This window comes from Procambarus clarkii, chromosome 26, assembly GCF_040958095.1.
Source record: "Procambarus clarkii isolate CNS0578487 chromosome 26, FALCON_Pclarkii_2.0, whole genome shotgun sequence".
Taxonomy (NCBI): domain Eukaryota; kingdom Metazoa; phylum Arthropoda; class Malacostraca; order Decapoda; family Cambaridae; genus Procambarus; species Procambarus clarkii.
The window spans coordinates 21,692,420-21,715,712 of record NC_091175.1 but is presented as its reverse complement, the minus strand read 5'-3'; the positions used below and the strand labels follow the sequence as shown (position 1 = coordinate 21,715,712).

The 23,293-nt window shown below is 38.7% G+C and overlaps 1 protein-coding gene across 1 annotated transcript; it reads left to right on the top strand.

Moving 5' to 3' along the window:
* The first annotated feature begins 916 nt into the window (after window positions 1-916).
* On the top strand, window positions 917-19,188 carry LOC123756857 (T-cell activation inhibitor, mitochondrial). The gene is given in 10 exon segments (XM_045740238.2): window positions 917-1,074; window positions 3,930-4,195; window positions 5,612-5,834; window positions 6,638-6,858; window positions 8,801-8,892; window positions 12,319-12,419; window positions 15,506-15,649; window positions 17,875-18,006; window positions 18,929-19,142; window positions 19,144-19,188. Coding segments are annotated over 10 exon segments (1,458 nt in total). The 5' UTR covers window positions 917-1,039; the 3' UTR covers window positions 19,174-19,188.
* Window positions 19,189-23,293: the final 4,105 nt, after the last annotated feature.

The following is a 23,293-nucleotide window of genomic DNA, read 5'->3' as shown; positions in this document are numbered from 1 at the left end:
AAGCGTTTGAGGTCAGGATTAGTATGACAGTTCAGAGTTTTGTATATATACAGCACAATTAAGAGTGTATGAAGCGACTCGGTATGTAACATATTCAAGATTTCAATAAGAGTGCTGAGTGCTCTCTGGGACTGGAGTTATAGTTCTAACTGTGGAGTTATGTTAGGTTAGGCCGAATTACACACCCTCACACCCCAGCCTCCAAGGCCGAATTAGACCCCGCCCAGGATGCAACCCCCACAACACGCTGACCAACTCCTGAGTACCTACTCAGTGCTAGGTGAAATGACAGGCATTAGGTGAAATGAAATGTGCTAAACCATTTCTGTTCCGATCGGAATTCGAACCCGGAATTCTTGATTATGCTTAGAGAATGAACCTGACTGCACTACCGAGACCCACATGACCGTTTCTAATTTGCGGAATTAACTTTGTCATCCTACGCTGGACACGTTGTAGTGAATTATAATAAAGAGTCCCGTTATTATTATGTTTGTGTATCATTTTGCGGCTCTATTCTTTTAATTATTATTGTTTGTTATTGTAAAAACGAAGCTATACCTAATAAATTCCCTGTAACCTACCTTACCCTTCTATTGTCAACCAATGTCTGTTTTTCTTTAAAGAGCGCTGTTTGTCGACATATTTGTATTTGTGCTGCTTTTTCATCTATGTTTTCATTTCTTGTTTTCATCTACTCATTATGCTCAATTAGTATTAAGCTTGTCATTTATGTTTATCATGCCCGAAACGCATTGCGTAATAGTGGCTTTAGGCATTGTATGTACTAGCTCTACTTATAAGTCAACCAATCTTTGTAAAAATTTATTGTATGTATGTACCTTACCTAAATAAAATATTATTATTATTATTGTTTGTTTTCTGCTTCAGAGTGAAATAGGTAACTAGTCGGCACAAGTAGCCGTTCAAGGATTGTTTACCTACGCCAGCTGATGCTGTGTTTTGGTTCTGTCCGTCCCTAGGAAAAATAAGAAATTATTGCTATAAAATTCGTGAAAAAAGCTGTTAAATTTTATTAATGTCGCTGCTATACTCATACCATCTGTCCAAGTGGTAGGTGTAATTTGCCAGTGAGTATTTTTCATATATTGGACATGGTTAGAGTGGTCGCCTTATCTGCGTCATGTTGTAAGTCTACACACAAGGAGAAATACTTGATTTCTTGTTTAGTCTGAACTTTGAAATGTTATACAAATATAATAGAAAATGTTGATATCTCCTCATGGGTTCAGAAGAAAAAAAAGTGTACAAATCCACAAGGGCCGTGACGAAGATTCAAACTTACGTCCGAGATCATCCCAGACGCTGCCTTTATCGACTGAGCTACGACATGGTCAAAAGAGTTGAAACCGAAGTTCTACTGAACTTACTAGATCCTGCAGCCTCTCCGAGACACAAACCAGGGTTTTACGCAACTCCCCCATGCACTCGAGCTATGTCAATAGGCCGTTCTCCCTCTTCGCCCTTACTTCATTACACATAGAAATCACAATAGCGTGATGCATCAAATAAACAAATCCACAAGGGCCGTGACGAGGATTCGAACCTACATCTGAGATATCCCAGACGCTGCCTTTATCGACTGAGCTACGACATGGTCAAAAGAGTTGAAACCGAAGTTCTACTGAACTTACTAGATCCTGCAGCCTCTCCGAGACACAAACCAGGGTTTTACACAACTCCCCCATGCACTCGACCTATGTCAATAGGCCGTTCTCCCTCTTCACCCTTACTTCATTATACAACTTCGTTTCAACTCTTTTTGACCATGTCGTAGCTCAGTCGATAAAGGCAGCGTCTGGGATGATCTCGGACGTAGGTTCGAATCCTCGTCACGGCCCTTGTGGATTTGTTAATTTGATGCATCATGCTATTATGACTTGTGTGTGTAATGCCCGAGGACGTTTTGGAGGCTGGTGTTGCTTCCTTGTGTGGGGTTACAACTTGTACTGATTGGCTGGGCCCCTAAGGCTTAGGTGGTGATTTTGTATTCTAGTCTGCATTGTGTTATGTTTTGTATGTGGTTTGTATGGGATAATTTGCCTTCCATGTGTCCCTTTTTGTTTGAGGGGTACTGCAGTGGGATGTGTCAGGGTCATTTGTGTGTATACTATGTTGTGGTACACAGTTTTTGTATTGGTATACATTCATGTTTATCCTTGAGTTGTGTTTTGTGCTCTCTGGGTTTAGCTGTGTTGCTTTGGTGTATTTTTATTTTTTATTTGTATACTTATTTTATGAAAAAAAGAAAAAAAAGAAAGTAACCTCAATGTTGGGGGGTCACCAGTTACCTTAGTGCTGGAGCTGTGCTTCCAATTGGTATGTTCAAATCAATCAAATCAAATCAAATCAAATCGTTTATTTAGGTAAGGTACATACATACAAGAGATTTTACAAAGAGTGATGGATTTATAGTTAGGGGTAGTACATACAATGCCTAAAGCCACAATTACGCAAAGCGTTTCGGGCATGAAAAACTTAAATGACTAAAGCTTAATACTAATTAAGCATAAAGAGTAAAATGAAAACATGGAATGAAAACATAGCTGAAAAAGCAGCACAAATACAATTCTGTCGACAAGCAGCACTCTTTAAAAAAAAGACATTGGTTGACAATAGAGGGGTAAGGTAGGTTACAGGGAATTTATTAGGTATAGCTTCGTTTTTATCTTAAACTGGTTGAGAGAGGTACAGTCTTTAACATGGTTGGGAAGGTCATTCCACAATCTGGGTCCCTTGATTTGTAGAGCATTTCTAGTTTGATTAAGTCATACTCTAGGAATATCAAAACTGTATTTATTTCTGGCGTGGTGCTCATGGGTTCTGTTACAACCTTCTATGAAGCTTTTGAGGTCAGGATTGGCATTACAGTTTAGCGTTTTATGTTTGCTCTTGGTGGGTGGTTGCGGCCTCTGTGTGTAGGGGTCCCTTATGTGTACTGTACTTTTATTTTGTGAATATTCTGTTGCATCTGTGATGTCAAGTTCCCTTATATATATTAATTTTGTGTGTTTTGATGACATTTTGTACCCGTACGTATGTTGTTTGGTGGGTGAAGTTGTTTCAGTACTTTTTCTGTTTTCCTGTTTGTTTTTGTGCTTTGTTTTGTGATTTGTGTAAAGTTAAGTCAGATTCTGTTCTTCAGCTTTACTACTTTTATTTGTATATATTCTGTGTTTCCGATGTTCTGGTGCTTCGGTACCTTGCCTTTTAATTGTATTTACATGTTTTTAAAATAAAGAAAAAACAGTTATCTACATTGACCATTTTACTACTTCACCATCGCTGCCTACGTAACTATGTCCTCACTGCAACATCACCTCTGCTGCTCCCATTCCCATTCATCCATCACTTTTCTATAGTTATTCAGGATGGAAGTGGGAAGTGATTAGTGAGAACTGCTTCAGACTGGATACAGCATTTCTACCTGGCACTGGTTAGGTGTGCCTTGTGGGGGCTGTGAGTGGTTGATTGGTGTCCAGAATTCCCATCATTAGATCAAGAGTGTGTTGTTACTTTAAATCTGTATTACTTGAGCTTGTATACAGACCAAGAGCCTTTGATAACTTTGGATAGATTCCATCTCAGTGCTCCCAAGGTCCTTATACTGTACAATATAACCCTGCCTGGGTGAGAAATGTGAGAAATACCAATACCAGCATTGCTGGTATTGACATGTTAAACTTGCCTTATTGCAATTTATGAAACTTTTAGAGCTAAGAAATATATTTAATTAATAAAATGTGGTCATAAATGAGCTTCTCACAAGGCTATTAAACTTTTTTGTGTTGTATTAGCACATGAAAAGTTTAGTTGTATGTTTGTATTTACGGGTACCGTATATACAGTATAGTATTATGGAAAGAATATAGTAAACTGGAAATAAAGGCTGTATAACTCTATTTCAGGTATGTTGTAACCTGCAGATTACTCAGAAAGTCTTCATATGAGATTGAGAACTCTCATAGATACTTGTCTTCTGCTCAAGTGACAACTGCCTTACGGCCCTTCTACTTTCTTGTTCATCCGGATCTTTTTGGCCAGCATCCAAGAGCCCAACATGTTAATGATGCTTCCCTCAAGGTACTCAATAGCCATCTCGATTCTCTCATCAAACATGAGAAACCAAGGCCTATTAGCCTCCAGTTCTATGTCAAGAATAAGAAAACACAAGGTATGAATATTAATTTTTGGTTAAATTATGCGGGGCTCCAACTAATATTTCTTATATAATTTTGTTTGTGTTTATAGTTATCTGAAAACAAAAAATATTGAGAATATTGTTACCGTTTTGTTTTGTACATATAGTTTGATCATATTAATATGGTGAATAATTACACATTAATTTATATATATAAAAAGGGGATAAAATTATTGGCATGGAGGGACGTCAGTTTTTCCTCTAAAACTTAACTTTGGTACTGTCAGGCCATAGCTAAACACACCATGCCTTTGAGACCAATCCTTGCCTACTACTAACCAGAACATAAATCTAAAATTGAGAAAAACCAACCAGAAAGTACACACAATGAAACAGGTGACTAGTTGATGGAAATTAGGCACCCCAAGGTCAGCAAGGTGAATGATTAATGCTACAAGGTAAATACCCTAACTGTTACGCACCTGCCCACCACCAGATGGTAGCTTGGGTCTCCCAAGGTGTTGCCCTGTTGCCCTTTTGTGCTTTTACCTGGTGCCACAGACTCAACACCTGCCCCTGCAGGACTTGCTAACTGCTTCACATTTTCAGCTAAGTGGTGACTTTCCCTGGAAAATCAGTTTTGCTGGGAGTACCTAATATTCTTCAAATAATTGCTTGTTTTGTTGTGCCTATGCTTTCTGGTAGGATTCCCCTAGTTGTGTGGATAATCTCTGATCCCAAGCTCTTCTTGCATCGTCGAGTGAGTCTGGTTCTCACACAAGTGAGACTGGTTCTGGTTCTGGTTCCCAGTGGCAGCTTGTGGAAAAATAGCTTGGAGAGACTGCATCACTGCAAGCTTCACTATCATATAGCATGAAACCTCTATTTATGTCTCGTTTTAATGAAAATGTTCAAAATTTGGTTATCCAGTAAATACATTGAAAATAACATACAGTATAAAGACTTTTTGTTATGACAAATTTGTCTGTTCCTTATTATTCTAGTGTGAGGTTGGAGTCATACACTTGGCAGTGAGTGTCTGTGGGGACCACAGTTCAGCGGTTCCTATGAGCGAGCTGCCACTGCTGGTTCCCAGTAGGCAATGGATAGGTTTCAAAGTCCTCGTGTGTTGGGCTAAGTTTGGGTCCTAATAGAGCTAAGCTTGGAGAGCTACTCAAGGATTTCTTCCATATTTTTTTTTTTTTTTAAATCTCTGGAAAATAATTTTTTCCCATTATATGCAAACTTAAGTTTAATATCTGTATTTTCAGTACTGTATCTGTATATGCAGGAAATTAAAAAACTGCATCCTTCACAAATATCAGAGACCAGGTGTATATCTGAGATTACTGCATTTTCATTAATTCCAAACTGCTCATTTTCTCATTTTGGAACATCATCAGTATGTATCATTAACCATGTCTGTGTTCATGGAAATTTTATTTTCAGGTACCCTAAACACAATAGCACTTAAGCTGAATAAAACATCAGCTCGGGACACTGTGCAAAGAATTCTTAGTGATTTTGATCTTCCTACCAAATATGTAGATAATCTTCCCGAGACACTGCACCAGCCGGATAGGAAAATAAACTATCATCGACCATTTTATGATAGCACAAGACCCTTCAACCCAGAAGATGAGCTCTATACAGCCAGGAGAGAAAAACTATAGTAAGCTTTCTGTGATGTTTTTTAAAATTTCTTTTTTGTTTTTGGTTTGTTTAAAAATGTTTGCCAAGCAAAGAAAAGTACCATAGTACAGTATGGTAAAGTTGCTAACACCAGTCAGTTATCCCAAGATAAAAACCGAATTCTATTACTACCTAAAACATGGTACTGTATAAATATATAAATATACAGTAACTTGTTTTGGTATATATTTCCTACAACATGTCCTCATTGCACAAGCCTATACTCATTACACACCTGTAATTATTGCTTCCCCCCCATTCCCCCCGTATACAATCCACTAGCCTGTAATTATTGCCTCCCCCGTACACAATACACTAGTCACTGCCTTCATACGAACCATATCGAACTGTCTTCTTTTGTTCACTATTTAATTGTGTTTTTTTTCTTCATGTTATCTCCATTTTACCAATTCCCACTTTGCTGTCTTTCTATCCAGCAGGAATGGTTTTCACACAGTTTCACTTGCCATTCTATTATGTTCTTACAAAACTCCAAATACTTTTCCTATGATTTTTCTATTCTATTCTTATATAAATCCAAATACTCTTCCTCTGCCATTCTAGTCTACGTTTTAGAGCCTCAAATACTTTTCTATTTGAAAAATCTGTATTTATCGTTCACTTCAATCTTTTATGCGTTTCTTCTTTTTCTATTTTTCAGTCTTCTATATATTTTTCATATTGCACATTTCATATGGCTACATGTCATTCCTGTGTCATTGATCAAAAAATTTAGTATTAAAGCATTATACCTTTGAACTGGATTATAATTTATTAATGCAGTTCCTGGCTCATCAAGAATATGGGGGAAGCTGAGCGAAGATTAGCTGTCAGTGAACCAGTTCGTCAAGATATTATACGACTTCGACTTTGGTTGATAGAAGAGCTTAATTTGACTCGCTTGTCTTGGCAGCGAGGACTTGGCCTAACACACCTGCGAGGATGCCTTCAGGGACTTATAGCTTTAACCACACATCATCAGGAAATCAAGGATGTTTTGCAGGGTGAACACACTTTATTTATTAGACTAATGTTAATTGTAAGATTTCTATATAATGTTATGTAGTTTAAGTTATGCAGTTCAGTACAATGCACCCACGAGAATTTGGCCCCTCCGTTTAACAAAACCCTGTAAACCACTGGTTCCTAAACTGGGGGTCATTGCTCCATTGGGGGGGGGGAGGCCTTTTTGCAATATGTAAGGGGCCATAAGATGAAGCAGTGCTTTATTCCCTACCCTTTGGTTTTGATGCAATGGGTAAGGGGTAAATAACCAGCTACTGTAGTAGAGTGAGCTCACAGGATGGTAAACAGAAATTTAATACTGAGTGATTGATAAGGATGCTATATGAAAAAGGGGAAATGACCCCTTAAGAGTTTGGGAACCACTGCTCTAAACAACAGATCAGATCTGATCACTAGATTTTTCCTGAGAAATTCAAATTTCTCAGAAAAATTCTGGATTTCGAAGGAGGATGCAGTGAAACCCAGATTGTTAGTACAGTATGTCATGTAAAGTCATATATACATCAAATCAAATCTTTTCTGGGAGGAGCCCCTTTGGCATTTTCCTGAGCTACGCACTGGGGAACTTACAAACCTTCAGTACCACACCAGGCACTAACAATTATTAATTATTAACAATTATTTCACTAGGACCTAACAAAAACCAGCACAGGGCCTGATTAAGAATTTTTGAAGCCCTAAGCAGCGAAGAGATTATGGCACCCCGATATACCCTATATGTAATTTAAAATAGAAACGATAGTAAACTGTAAAATACTGTATACTGTATATATATATTCTAATGAATCGATATCATTATTTATATGAAACTAAATGCCTATTATTCCATTGCCTCTTGCTTTGAAGATACATTACATACTATAATTATATTAAAACTGTATGAATATTTTTTAATTTATTATGGGCCACTATTTTATGGGTCTTGGTTCAGCTACAACACACTGCACCATGGTCAATTGTAAATCTGGCACTGGAAAAAAACTTTTTGGGGATCTCTCTTTACTTGAACCCCTAAGCACATGCTTATTGATTAATCTAGGGCTGGATCAGCAACAGGATTTAGTCCAGTTAGTAAAGGCATTTTGTATAAGGTGATCATATCGCCTCATTGCTCTCTATCTACTAGCTTTGGCGTGTTTAATGCCTTGGATCTCTCCTCGTGGCTCTCTTTATTTTTTTAGGGTTGGAAAAATTTGATTACATGTCATTGCACTTTTCAAATGTGGAGAGAAAGTGAAATTGTGAGAATGTGAATGTGAGAATGAGTGTGTGAGAGTTTAATTCCCTAAGTGTAGTTACAGGATGAGTATCATGACCAGAGAATAAAAGAACATAAACATAGTATAAGAACTGGTCAAGAGTGCAATGCATTATTTTTTCACTCAAGAGATTAAAATCATTCAATTTAATGAGTTAATTCATGCAAAATTGTGGATTGTAAATCAGTTACTGAAAGAAATATTATTAAATCATCATTTATCAAAAAAGTAGTAAATTAGATAATATTAATATCAGTCCATGATTATACAAATTAAATCTTTATAATTGGTAAGATTTGTGAAAGGTATAAAAATAGTGTAGGAATGAAAGAATACCCAGTTAATATCCACTTAATCATCTCACCTCCACTAATTGATGTTTTAGCTTATGGTTTTTTGTCTAGCCAGGCATAGTTGGGTATATAATCCCAAACTCTTATGTCATCCTTCCTATTTTCTTGACAATGTGTTGAAACACGAAAACGTTCGGAACTTTCATCAGAACATAGTGGATACTTACTCATAACCGAATCATATGTTTTTTGTGATTATTCTGCACTGTACAGTATATGAAAGTATCTACCCATATTTGGCATCAGTAACACACTATGCAGCAGGAAGTATATTGAAGATACAGTATTAAGGTTTCTTTTATCAACAGGTCGAGCAATTCATTTTGGGAATGAAACTGGTGTGAGTTTGGAGGGAAATGTCATTCTTAGTACGTCTGAAGTTCGCAATCAATGGCTAAAGGTCGGTTGTTTACAGTTATAAATTATCTTTTGTAAAAAATATTTGTTAAGCTCAGAAGTACTTTTGCAATATCTCTTGTTAGCACAAGTAGTTTAACCACTGTACTACGCCGAGCACCCTAAGGGGATCTGAGAGTTGTGCTTTTTTTTTTATTAATTAGGCTATATTTTAATGATTTTTAATGTTTTCATCACTCTTGGTGTTTTGAAATGAAAATGGTTGAGTTTGGAAACATTTTGACATTGAAGGGGTAAAACAGAGGAATGTATGTCAAGCCAACACAAACTGTCGCTGGAAGGACTGCAGGTGAGACACTCTTAACACTTTGAATTCTGATGATGGTCTTGATGTCATAAAACCAAAATACGCAGGGGCCTTGATGACTAACCCCGTCATCAATTAATAAATTTATAAAATTTCCATTTATTGTCCGCATATTATGGGACTGGTTTTAAAATGCGCACCATGATATTGCGAACAGTTTGATACCACAATGAATGATGTAGTACAAAAGGTAGTGAGAAAGGTGAGACGAGTATAAACATTTGAGAGTGGTTTGTACGCTCGTGGCCAACGCTCGGCTTACTGTGCGGATTAATAAATGTGTAAAAATTACATTTTTTATCTGAATATTATTGGACTGAGTTTAAAATGTGCACCATGATATTGCAAACAATTTGATAGTTTCAACAATTTCATTCATATTGCAAACAATATGAATGACATAGCATGTAAATTGAGATGAGAAAGCTGAAAAGATTATAAACATTTGAGTGGTTTGTGAGCTCATGATCAACACTTGGCCTACCTTGTGGTGCGCGGCGTGTCGCCTGCCGGGCACGCGAAAGTGTTAACAAACCACCTGATCATCATAGAGAGGGTGATCCACACACTTCATAACACCAGATGTGAAGAGTGGTGAAGAAAATCAGACCAGCAAAGTACAAAACCAGGCCCACCCTCTGAAAAAGACAGAGCCACAGAAAATGCCCAAGTCGGATACCAAGCAAGCAGCACCAGAAACCAAGGCCGGGCCAACCACCAAGGAGCCAGAAGGACCACCATTCTGCTTACATAATCCAACACCGCCAAAACAGGGAGAAACAACCAGACCAACAAAAAAAAATCCAATTCTGCCAACAAAAAAATTCCAGTTCCGTTAAAAAAATTCCAGCTATTCCAACAAGTTGGCCTATGTTTATTGAGACCTTGTCAAGCCTTAGTACAGGTTTCCTAGCTGTCCTTGACAATGAGAATTCAACTCTTCTGTCATGTTAGGGACTCTAATCATCCTATAGAGTGTTGGTCTTCTAAAAAAATAATATTTCCTGCCTCTACTCTGCACAGATGTCGTCTTGTCAAATCAGCAACATACACAACATGCCCAACATGAACCTTAGCCCTAACTTTGTTGCTGTTGACTCTTCCGTTTCACAGTACAGTACATACAGTACTTAAATGCTCTAACCTTCTTAACAAACGTGAGCAAGTCAAGCCTGGCCTCGGGCCAGACTTGGGGAGGAGAAAAACTCCCAGAACCCCATCAAGCAGGTATCAAGCATGCAGACTTAAGCTTTGCTCCTGTCTTTTATTCTTTCCCCCTTTTCTTATTCTTACTTTCATCCTATTCAATGATTGGGATGAAAGGTATTCTTACCTTTTTCTCTTACCTGCTCATCTCTCATCTCACTCTTTATTTACTCTTGTCCCTTCCTCTCTTCTGTTAAATAACTTGATAATGGTTCAGGATGGACCAAAACAACATCGTTTTCTATTTTCTGATGTGTGGTTTGGTCACATATCTTCAATTACACTATTTTGACTCATTGTATGAATATAATAAAATGCTTTAGATACAATTCTATCTAGTAGTATTGTAGTTTTTCAAGTGAAATTTTGTGTGCTACTGTATTACAATTGCTATAAATAGAATTAAATGTCACTTAGTAGCATTTCAGTAGTTGCTCTCAGATTATGTCATTGGCACCTTAGGGGAATTTTACATCTATACCAAATTTGTCTCAATACCTCAATCTACCAGAGGCAGGCATAATAATATAATGTCTTGCCTATCCATAGGGTGGAGAGCATGAAGGGGAGCAAATATCAGCCAACTATCAAGGTGAACTACTTACAGACTTTAAAGGCAGTCAGAAAGCACTTAACCACTCTCTGAGAAATGTTGAAAGATTATTGAACTATCAAGCAAAGTTTTTGTAACGAGTTAACAACTGCCAAACTGTTTTGCCCTACTGCCACCAGGTGGTAGTTAAGTCTTTGCTACAGGGCCCAGAAAAGATAATCCTGAAACAAAAGCTGAAATGGACTATGGCAGAAGATATGTGCAATATAAGTATCATACGTGCACATGAATATACTGTTATGAATAATTCAGCAAGTGCTGACAGCCCTCACAGGCCAGCACAATATTGCCAGTGTGGAGGAACAAAGAATGATTGACTTATATAATATTTTTAACTGTTGTTTATTATAATGTAAAAATTGTAACATTAGGTGAAGCCTTGAAATAATAAACAAAATGTTAGCAGCAGCAAAATCATGTGATAAGCACATCAAATAGCTGAATCACTGTTCAAAATATGCACTAACAAATACCAGAAATATTCACACTATCCTCAATCTAAAACATGTATAATATCAAAGATACAAAGTAGTGAATCTACCTGAGAACATCTATCTACACGCTGCAATCTAGTTCCTATCTCAGAATGCTTGTTGCCTTCTTCCCCACCTTCCCCTTGTCAGTTGGGACACTTGGACAGCAAGGCGCAAGATACGGTAAAAATCATTTACTTGGTTAAACTACGTACTTGTGGATGGCTGTCACTGGTGCTTGTTTTCAGTACCTGTTTGTGTGAGGCCACGACCATGTGGCCATAACAACGTTCTAAGATTGAACCACAGTCACATGGATGTCTTCAAGTCCAAAGGATAGAGATACTGTATAGCAGCAGTCTCCACTAGAACTATGTAACATATTGTTCTGAGCTCCAGGCGGAATAATGAACCGAGTGCCTCACCAAGGTAGGTCAGGCTACACCTGGGTGGTAATAGGGAAAGACAATGTGGCGAGTTCTGAACTTGTTAAAGAGTATTATTTTGTAGTTCAGTGATATCCAAACATTTCTCAAAGGAGATTGAGTACTCTATTTTGTTACTACTATTAAATTCTTGTGGGCAAATTGCTTCAATAGTGGGTTAATCTTTAATCCCCTCAGAAGGAACAAGACGATGTGTAGTGTTTGTTCCCAGTGGGCTGTGATTATCACCGGGGCTGAGCAAGGTAGTGTTGATGACATAAGCTGAGGGAGATACAGAGCAGGCAGTACGCAGTCCAGAAACAAAAACTATTATTTGTGAAGTTTATTCAGATTATGATTTTTCACAAGTTGCATATATTTATAGGTTATATGCAAACTTCCTGAGCAAGATCCAATGATCCAGCGAATTCCTGGCATGCAGAAAGCTGTTTCAAATGCTTTACGAGAGATTCAAGTAACTCATCGGTAAGATTTTTCTTCCATTCAGGAAGCTTGTGTTGGAAGATCTTACTGTATATATATTACAGTATATTTAATTTAAATGTTTTATGAAATTTATTTTGAATTTGGTCATACATATTTTGCCTATCTCTGTTGGTAGAAAAGTAGCTTAACAGTATTTAGTTAATTTATTAAACAGTTACTACATACAGTAAAAAACTTCCCATTTATACATTATTCTCATGTAACTACAAATATGGAAAACATGTTTTTGAGCACAGTCATTTGGTTGGCCCTTAAGGTAAGATAAGCTCTGACCAACCTTTAGTCTTCAACACTTTGTAGGAGTTCTCCTTTGTGATCTTATAAGAAGGCCAGATGAAGTCTCCATCTAGTAGCCAATTACCTGCCAAACCAAGCACCAGAGCATGCAACAATGCTGTGTTCTGCATAAGATATCTTTCCTTGAAATCTAGGTGAAGTATGACAAGCACTGCCACAAAGAGAATCAACTCCTAGTGAAAGACCAAAAACTGTGCAGTGCAAGTCAAGCCACCAAGCCACTTTATATTGCTTGAATTATGGTTTGCAAGATCTCTGCCACTACTATTTGCTATACAAGTTTGCAATAGATCTGAATTAGAAACTCCATATCTATGAAGATTGGCAAAGAGTCTGGAACAGTATGAATACAGCCACTCAATTTACTGCAAGAGAAACAGAGCATGATAGGGTAACAGACTGGAACACATGGCTAGAACACAAGGAAACCTAGACTGAACTGACTATGAGCCAGGCAAAATCATGTTGCCCAGAAAAAAGCGGTATCCAGTTTTTCTAAGACCCGAAGCAGGAGTGTGACTGGAGGAAACAAAAGTATAATCTCCTAATTGCAATCTATGTACATGGTCTCCACTGAGGATGCATCTTGATTATGAAATGGGGTCATACAGACAGGCAACATGTGGTTCTGCACAGATGCAATGATGTCCATCAGACACACGAAATGTGTGGCAGATCCCTGAAAAGTTACGTCATCCACCAGGAATCGGAGAACCTCTTTCTATCAGCGTGGAATCAGTGGCTTCCCTCCTACGTGGCTCCATTCCCCGTTTACAAGACTCTTATTGTGGATACTTTTCAGCTAAACTGTAATTGGTGAAGGTTCATTTATCTGTTCCTACTAGTTCAGCTGTTGCTTCTGTTGTCTAGACTGGAGACTTTTGCAGGCAGAATAGTCTTCTGCTTCCTTATTGGCTGGCTCAGCTGTGGTTCCAAGTCTTTCTAGCTCATTGTCTGAACCCATGACATTTTCCACATCTCCGCTTCTTACAGCAGATTGGGCCGGAGTCGTTCCTTGCTGATTGAGGCTCTCCTCCAATCTTCGCATTTTCTTTTATTTATCCTGGACTATCACCATCTGCATGTTCCTCTAGTAGCTGCCCTGTTAGTGTTCCAACTGCATCTTTCGTTATGGCAACAGTATGAAGTTTCTTAGTAATCCTTTTTTCTGTTCCTTTCTCTTCGTTGCCTCTCCATTTTTATCTCAGTGGTACTGTTCTTTTTGTCTTGGGTGTTCTTCGGATGGGCACCTCATACTGAATACAGTACTTTCACCTCTTATTGCTCAGTTCTAGCAGAGGTGCTTTTGTTGCCGTTTGGTGATGACACTTCGTCAGTGCCATTTTGCAAATTCTCATGCATTCTTTCACCCCAGCCTGGTCATTCTCCTCCTAGTCTTCTTGATCTCTTGACTGATTTTGGTTTTTAGTTCATTTCCTCAGTTTTCCATTTCATCTTCGGTCTGTGACTTTATTTCTCGAAATTTTTTCTTTACCTGCAACTGGTTGTCTGGCTTGAGAACCCTCTTTGGAAGCAGGGGTTCTGTTCCTTTGCAGCCTTCTTTTCTGGCTAAGGATGAGATACAGCATCTGCTTTCGAAGGGAGTCCTTTGGTAGATATGACTTGGTATGCTTGGCAGGGGTGCATCATCTCTTATATCTGGTTGGAGCTGTCCACTGTTATTTGCACACAACTTGAGATGTTTCAGGGGACACGTTTGTTGACTTGGTGTTCATGGCCCCCTTGTTCCAGGGCCCATCTCACGTAGGTCATGTGCAGTATCAAAGTCTAACCAGCCTGCGGTCTACCTTCAGATCCATGATGGAAGGAGGAAGTACTGTATGCAACTTTGTCCACTTTTCTGGGGAACTGTGACTTTGGCTGATATTCAGGTTTGGGGTTTTGGCATTCAAATAGTGCATTGCTGGGTCTATCTGGTATATGTTTCTGGTCTGTGCTAGGCTTTAGTGGCTCTGGGTAGAGTTACCCCACCATTAATTCCCTCTCCTTTGAGGTCATGAACTTATGCTTTCCTCCTCCCTTGGTGAATCCCCTTTTTTTCTTTTTTGTTCTCCATGGTGAAATAGCAACAGGCAGCCACCACATTAACCCTCCTGTGTAAGTCAGTGTTGCATTTTGGCCCCCAGATCAGCTTGCTGACTGTTCTGGGAGCTTCCGGTGTACACGGACCAGGTTTTGGTTTTTGGTATTCTGTAGTCTCTGACTTGCAAGAGCCTGATGTAACCAGAAAGGTGAGGAGCTGAGCAAAGTGGCTAGCAACAGGGTTTTTTTCTCAGTTTTGAATAGATCTCAAATTCCCAAAATCACCTTGTAGAGAGATCCAGAGTCTGATCCTGGCTTCTGGTGGGTCAGCACGAGTCTCGGAATCTGGTGTAATTCCTAAGGCTTTGCTATACAGTATCAGTGTGTTCGCATATCTCCTGAGGGCCCCCCCCCTCCCCATCAGAAAGGATATTTATTACATTCGACAACTGATTTTTTATTTTCATCTGAGCGTAAGCTGCTAATGATACCATCCTGATACAGTACAAGAATCCACTGGATACAGTTATGATAATACAGTTTGCATATACATAGCGTACATATTTTATTATCTTCAGATAAAGTTGACTCTAAAATAAATGAGGCCTGAAGTTTGTTTTATGCAGACAGTAAAATTCTGGTAATATTTGTTTGCAGAAAATTTTTGTTCATGAGGTGTAAGAAATATATTATTCCTTAAATTTATAAATGTATTTGAATTTCAGGAAATACCAACCATTTGTGCTTGTGGAACATTACATTCAGCATCTTAGACGTCTAGTTACATCCCTTGGAGATTATCAAGGTCGTGAAGGCTTCCCAAAATCTTGGCCACAAACACTGTCTTCTCTACAGCTTGTGGTAGAATCGTAAGTACTGCATGTGAAATCTTGATTACTCTAACAATATGTCTGGACAATTACTGGTTATATATATAATACAATACAATGCTTATTCAAAAGAATGTGTGTACAAAGGACATAAGATTAATGTACAAGTTGTCGGGACAGGAGTTGCACAATCTATGAAGCCACTATTATGCAAAGCTTTTCAGGCAAAAACAAAAAAAAAATAGACAAAAAAATATTTTCTGTGAAGAGCTCCTTCGACTCCCCGGAGCTATACTGGGCTGATGTGTATATATTAGACCATGACAACAGTCAAGCGATAGAGTTCCTAGCCTACCGGAGATCACGAACCAGAACCTGGACCTCCCCTCAGAGAGGCACGAGGAGCAATGACCAATAGACATCTCCATGTAGTTGGATGCAGTCTATATCTGCCATCTACCAAGTCAGGCACTCAGAAAGGTTGGAATATCAAAACAAACTACTGTACAGCTGGTTAAAAATTACAAACCGAACGCCGAACAAGTAAGCAGAACTCCCCAATCAGAAAACAAGCATGACATCACCCCAGCCGCTACGCTGCTGTCTGTGCAGCTTCCCCCCTCCCCCGGAGGGTTAAGAGGAGACCCCAGACTTCCTGTGCCGGCCACCCAACCCCTTTTCTGAGGTTGTTGTCTCATATGGGGGTCTATCGACTCTGGCTCCAATCCTTAAGCAGTGCTGTGCCGTGTGGTGGTGTGTGAGCGAGGTGTTATTCCAGAAGTACTGGGGCTGCATGCGCCTAGGGTTCCCTTCAATATGTGCCCTGTAAGTACTGCCCTTGCAGTTTGGGGTTACCTTCCACAAACTGTTTGGGGGCTACCTCCGCAGGTTTTTTATGCTGCTTGGAGATTGCCCGGCCTTGGGGTCAGGTTTTTTTTTCTACCCCTGTTTGGCCTTGGGTAGGAGGAAGCATCATCGCTGGCAGGGGTGCAAAGTACTGTGCAACTGTCTTATAATACGCATAGCGGCCAGTTCTGATCCTCCTGGAGACGTTGTGCTTTTGCAGGGTGTTTATTTTCTTTTGTTTTGTTTTGCCTGGTGTGGGTCAAAGTCATGCAAGTGGTCCTACAGCCTTGTCTGGCTGTAGGACCACTTGTATGATTTTGGTGGTCCTCCACTAGGTCCTCGTGATTGCACACGTCGCAGGGATTCAGCATTTTGCTTGTTTGTTTGGTAGTTCTGGGATAACTGGATAGCAGTATCTTGCCTGTGCTTCCCTTAGTAGTCAATCTAAGGGCCCTGGAAACCCCCATTGGGGCTCATTGGTCCAATGGATGCATCCTCTGAGTCCCATCTCACTTTGAGCGAGTTTGAAGGCTGCTCTGTCCCATTGTCTTAAGGGTGACACTCATCATCTTTGCCCCCTCACAGGGGAGGGGGAAACTGTGCAGACTGCAGTGTGGCGGCTATGGTGATATCATGCTTATTTGCTTGTTTTCCGATTGGGGAGTTCTGCTTGCTCGTTTGACTTTCGGTTTGCAATTTTTAATCAGCTGTAGTTTGTTTTGTAATTCGTACCTTTCTAGGTGCCTGACCTGGTAGATGGCAGATATAGACTGCTTCCAGCTACACTGGGGTGTCTATAGGCCATTGCTCCTTGTGTCTCTCTGAGGGGGCCAGGTTCTGGTTTGTGGTCCCCAGTAGGCTTAGAACTCCCTTGATTGACTGTTGTCACAGTCTAATATACTGTATACACATCAGCCCGGTATAGCTCGGGAGCCTCTGGGTCTCGCCCAGAAAATGGCATTTCATTACATTCAACACTGTTTTTTTTTTTTTTTTACAAAGGTGTGAGGGGGTAAGGCACTTAATGTTAAAAAATAAATAAGCTATAAGCTTACATGATGTCTATTTTATTTTAGTTAAGTTATTCCTAACTAAACTAATTATCAGGGGACAGGAAATCGGTACTTTATGCCTATCAAAGTCTCCCTTGGCCAACTACTAAGTTTTCCCAGGATGCAACCAACAACAGTTGCCTAACTCCCAGGTTCCTATTTACCACTAGGTGAACAGATCCATCAGGTGAAAGGAAACATACCAAATTGATTCTGTCCTGCCCATGGATTGAACCCGGGTCCCTCGCTTGTGAGCCAAGGACATACACCACTGTACTATGCTCAGGTTTACATTTATGAAGAGAAATTAGTGTTCGCTTTTTTTTTTTAATGGATTATTTACCTATGGTGCCTATTATTTTGTAGAGCCGCTGGTCCACTGATGCTGTCTCCAACTGGCCAGATTCTAGCTCCGTCCTCGTGTCCGCCATGGCTACTCGTCAACTTCATTACAGAAAATATGGAGCAAGCAGAGAAGATAATTGGTGATTATGAAAGGTATGTAGGAAGAAGTAGGTTTGAATTTAATGTAAACAGGAAGAGATTTAAAACATTATTATATTCATTGATGATAGAATACATACTGTACCCTATTTATTTTGTTGTTTATAGCAGTAGCAGTAATCGATAGATAACTTGTGTAATGTTGTTGCATTCATAGTTGTAGATAATAGTATCTAATGAACATAAGAAATCTATCTATTTCCTTGACACCATCTCCCACTAAACATTCTTATGTGTACATAACACCTTATTCTTCCACATTGTTCTGTCTTCCTACCTTTTAACTTTCCACTTCTGTACTCTGTTTTTGCCAGCTTTATAAACTTTGTCTACTTAACCAAACCATCTAGAACTGTATTGTATTGTATTCTATTCTAATGGGAAGGTCACCTCAGTATTTTCCCTAATGTATACTCTGAGTAGCTACACTTTAGACCTGCAGGTTTATGGAACAAAGCCCTATTTTGCCATGTATTTATCTTTAAGCTCGAGTTGAGCAATTTTGTCATTTACCATTTATTACTGGAATGTCTCCCCATGTACAGATCAAAGGCCACTTGTATTATACATATCAATGTTTGCCATCCTTACTTCTGTGTGAGGTAAACGTATGTCTTCTAGCATTAATTGTTTTTTTACCAGAAAGGGTGTCATGAGGTAGACATTGTCAAACATAATACAGTATATACTGTACTGTACTTTGGTACTGTACTTTGTAAGAAATGAATCTGCTTTTCTTAAACAAAATCTCAGCATTATATATAAATAAAAATATCTCGGCCTAATAAAAATTGAAGTAATGTTTTGGAAAGTGGATTTCTCAAATGTTAATCTACATTTAGAAAATAACTACATGAGAAATGAAGGTTTAAGCAGATAAATACATTGTGAGATTGTATTTCATTTGTCATTTCAGTATTCGAGACAAAGAAAAAGATTTATATGAAAAGTGCAAAGAAGAACTTGGATTAGAATTTTTAGAAAATGACGATTCTGTAATGCCAAATATGATGATAGAGTGCCTTGAACGACTTTTGGATTCCGCCTACCGCCTTTCACCGCTCCTGTCAGGTGCACGTCTATGGATTACACATTACTATGCTGTAATGGTAGATGGGGAAGTTTGTATTCCCCTGGAACTGGGACCAGGAAAAGTTTTGAAGTTATCCTATTATTTTTTCGTATGTCTCGGTTGTTATGTGTCTCTATCTTATATACTGTATATATTTTTCACCAACACGGCTGAATACATATTTGTTCAACTTGAATGGACTGCTATTCTTTGTTATGAATTGCCTGTATATTGTAGAAATTAGCTGACAAAAATTTTATAATTTGTTAAGTGAAACAAATTTGTTTAGTGAAAATATCTGTTCGAGAGGGGGACAAATATATATATATATATATATATATATATATATATATATATATATATATAATATGTCGTACCTAATAGCCAGAACGCACTTCTCAGCCTACTATTCAAGGCCCGATTTGCCTAATAAGCCAAGTTTTCATGAATTAATGTTTTTTCGTTCACCTAACCTACCTAACCTAACCTAACCTAGCTTTTTTTGGCTACCTAACCTAACCTTACCTATAAATATAGGTTAGGTTAGGTTAGGTAGGGTTGGTTAGGTTCGGTCATATATCTACGTTAATTTTAACTCCAATAAAAAAAAATTGACCTCATACATAGAGAAAAGGGTTGCTTTATCATTTCATAAGAAAAAAATTATAGTAAATATATTAATTCAGGAAAACTTGGCTTATTAGGCAAATCGGGCCTTGAATAGTAGGCTGAGAAGTGAGTTCTGGCTACTAGGTACGACATATATATATATATATATATATATATATATATATATGTCGTACTTAGTAGCCAGAACTCACTTCTCAGCCTACTATGCAAGGCCCAATTTGCCTAATAAGCCAAGTTTTCATGAATTAATTGTTTTTCGACTACCTAACCTACCTAACCTAACCTAACCTAACTTTTTCCGCTACCTAACCTAACCTAACCCTATAAAGATAGGTTAGGTTAGGTTAGGTAGGGTTGGTTAGGTTTGGTCATATATCTACGTTAATTTAAACTCCAATAAAAAAAATTGACCTCATACATAATGAAATGGTTAGATTTATCATTTCACAAGAAAAAAATTAGAGAAAATATATTAATTCAGGAAAACTTGGCTTATTAGGCAAATCGGGCCTTGCATAGTAGGCCGATAAGTGCGTTCTGGCTATTAGGTACGACATATATATATATATAATACACTGTATATGTATAATTTATGATTTCAGGGGTTCCATTTGTTAAAAGTAGGGGCTAAAATAATAAAACATCACTAGAACAAGATTCAAAGAATTTGTATAAATAAATGTAATGAAAACACTTACGTTTTAATAGTAAATGTATCTTCATATTCCATATATAATTTGATGTGTTCTGCAGTGTAATCAATTAATGGCAGTTCTGTATAACCACTGACTGTTGTACGAGCCCCTATATTTGGCTGTTACTGGGGGTGTGTGGCTGTTGTGGGGGAGGGGTGGGTGTGGCTGTTACAGGGGTGTGTAGCTGTTATGGTGGGGGGGGGGTATGGCTGTTATGAGGAAGGGGGTATCTGGCTGTTACAGGGGGTGTGGCTGTTACAGGGGTGTGTAGCTGTTACAGGGGTGTGTGGCTGTTACAGAGAAGGTGTGGCTGTTACAGAGAGGGTGTGGCTGTTACAGAGAGGGTGTGGCTGTTACAGAGAAGGTGTGGCTGTTACAGAGAGGGTGTGGCTGTTACAGGGAATGTGGTTGTGGCTGTTACAGGGAATGTGGCTGCTATAGGGCATGTGGTTATAAGGCATTACCAGCCATTTTGGTATAACACTGTCCAGGACTGTTAGCCTATTAGGCCCATTGAGGTCCTCCTGGACAAAACTACTCGTGTACTCACCCATCCAGTTACTTGCCAAACCCTATAATTCTTAATCTGAATAACCGAGTGACAAGCCTGTGTAAAGGAACCAATGTGCGCCAGTATGAAAGATACCATATATTTATATACACGAATAACACTGTACATATATCTTGCATCTTTTTTTTTATTTAGTTGCCACTTCCTCTTTTGTAAGATCATTAGACAATAGATTCCTCTTTTGTAGGGTGAGTACCCAGTTGGTCCTTTTTTTGTAGGATAAATTATAAGATTTCTTCTTTTAGTGGACCATTTAATCAACTATTTCCTGTTTTGTAGGAACTGTTGTTAATTGTTGCTATTTTGTAGGAGTAATGGTCAGTTGCTAATTACTTGTCAATTTCTTCCTCTTTTGTAGAACCAGGTGTCAATTATTTCTGCTTGTATATAGGACCAGTTGTACATTACTACTTCTTTTGCAGGACCAGGACCAGTTGTCAATCACTCCTTCTTTTGTAGGACCAGTTGTCAATCACTCCCTCTTTTGTAGGACCAGTTGTCAATCACTCCCTCTTTTGTAGGACCAGTTGTCAATCACTCCCTCTTTTGTCAATCACTTCCTCTTTAGAATGCAATCTACCATTTTGCTCTCTTTGTCTTTTCCTCCCTTTCATTTCTTTTTCTTATTGATAAACTGACCCTTAATCCACCCAGAAGATTCCTGTTGATCAATGAATATAATTTATTATAGAATAAACTGCTTACAACTATCATTTGCTCTGTTTTAACAAAATTCTCGATTGTATCATCAGTCACCATCTAAAATGAGAACCACATTCTAGTCTATTGTGAGAACCTTCTGCTAGTATTGTGAGACCCTTCTGTCAGTATTGTGAGACTATTATGCTAGTATTGTGAGAACCTTCTAGTATTGAGAGACCCTTCTGTCAGTATTGTGAGACTGTTCTGCTAGTATTGTGAGACTCATCTGTCAGTATTGTGAGACTTTTCTGCTAGTATTGTGAAAACCAATAGTGAGAACCTTCCCACTACTGTGGGAAGCTTAAATATTGCATATTAATGCCTCTCGCCTCTCCTCGTGTTTTTCAGTTCTGGAAGCCATTTTGTAGCATGCCTTTGCACCTTTTCCAGCTTATTAATGTGCTTCTTGAGATACAGACACTGTGTGTGTGTGTGTGTGTGTGTGTGTGTGTGTGTGTGTGTGTGTGTGTGTGTGTGTGTGAAAGAGAAAATGAAAGTTTATCTTTAAGTCCTCCCAAGGTCAAACTACTGAGCCTCTCCAGGATGCAACTCTACACCAGTTGACCAAGTTCCAGATATTTATTTACTGCTAGGTAAATAAAGGCATTAGGTAATAGGAAGAATGCACAACCATTTATGTCCTACCCAGGATTCTCGGATGAGAGTCGAGACCAACCCCAACTGTAGTGGTGATTTCTGGACAAAGCACACCCTGCCTTTCACTGTTATCAAACATAATGCACATTATATTTACAATACATCATCTTCAGTAGCATCTGTCACATATTTTCTTTACTATGGATTTTGTACAATGTATGGTAGAAGAAACTTAATAGAAAGGTCAGCCATATAAACCAAAGTCAAGCCATTACAGTCATATAGTTTTTCTGACAGGAATTAAGCATATATGCTGTATCTATAAATAAACCTGGTTTGTTGATCTTATCCTTATTTTCATTACAGCATAGAGCTATGGATGGGACCAAATTTATATAGTAATAATACTGTACTTAACAATCTTAGTAAAATCAATGCAACATTGACTTGTTAAAAATAGACCCTGCCTTACAAACCTGTTCAAATTTTTAGAAATGGTAACCAACTTTTCAGACAAAGGACTTCCAGGGCGGTGTAGTATACAGTAGATGGACTTGCTAAAGCTTTTGACAAGGTACCACATGAAACACTAGCAAGGAAATTACTAATACATGGAATAAATGGTAGAATACTAGAATGGATAAAACTACGGTTTTATCCTGACAGCTGGGCGCCTGACAGCTGAGTGGACAGCTCTTCGGATTCGAAGTCCTGAGGTTTCGGGTTCGATCCCCGGTGGAGACTGAAACAAATGGGCAGAGTTTCTTTCACCTCTGTTACCTGGCAGTAAATAGGTACCTGAGAGTTAGACAGCTGCTACGGGCTGCTTCTTGGGGGTGTGTAACAAAAAAGGAGGCCTCATCGAGGACTGGGCCGCGGGGACAATAAGCCACGAAATCATTTCAAGATAACCTCGAGAAGTCAAAACAAAGAAAGCAAAGGGTTGTCCTAAACAGCAATGAATCTGACTGGGGAAGTGTGGTAAGTGGGTTACCACAAGGGTTCATTTTGGGG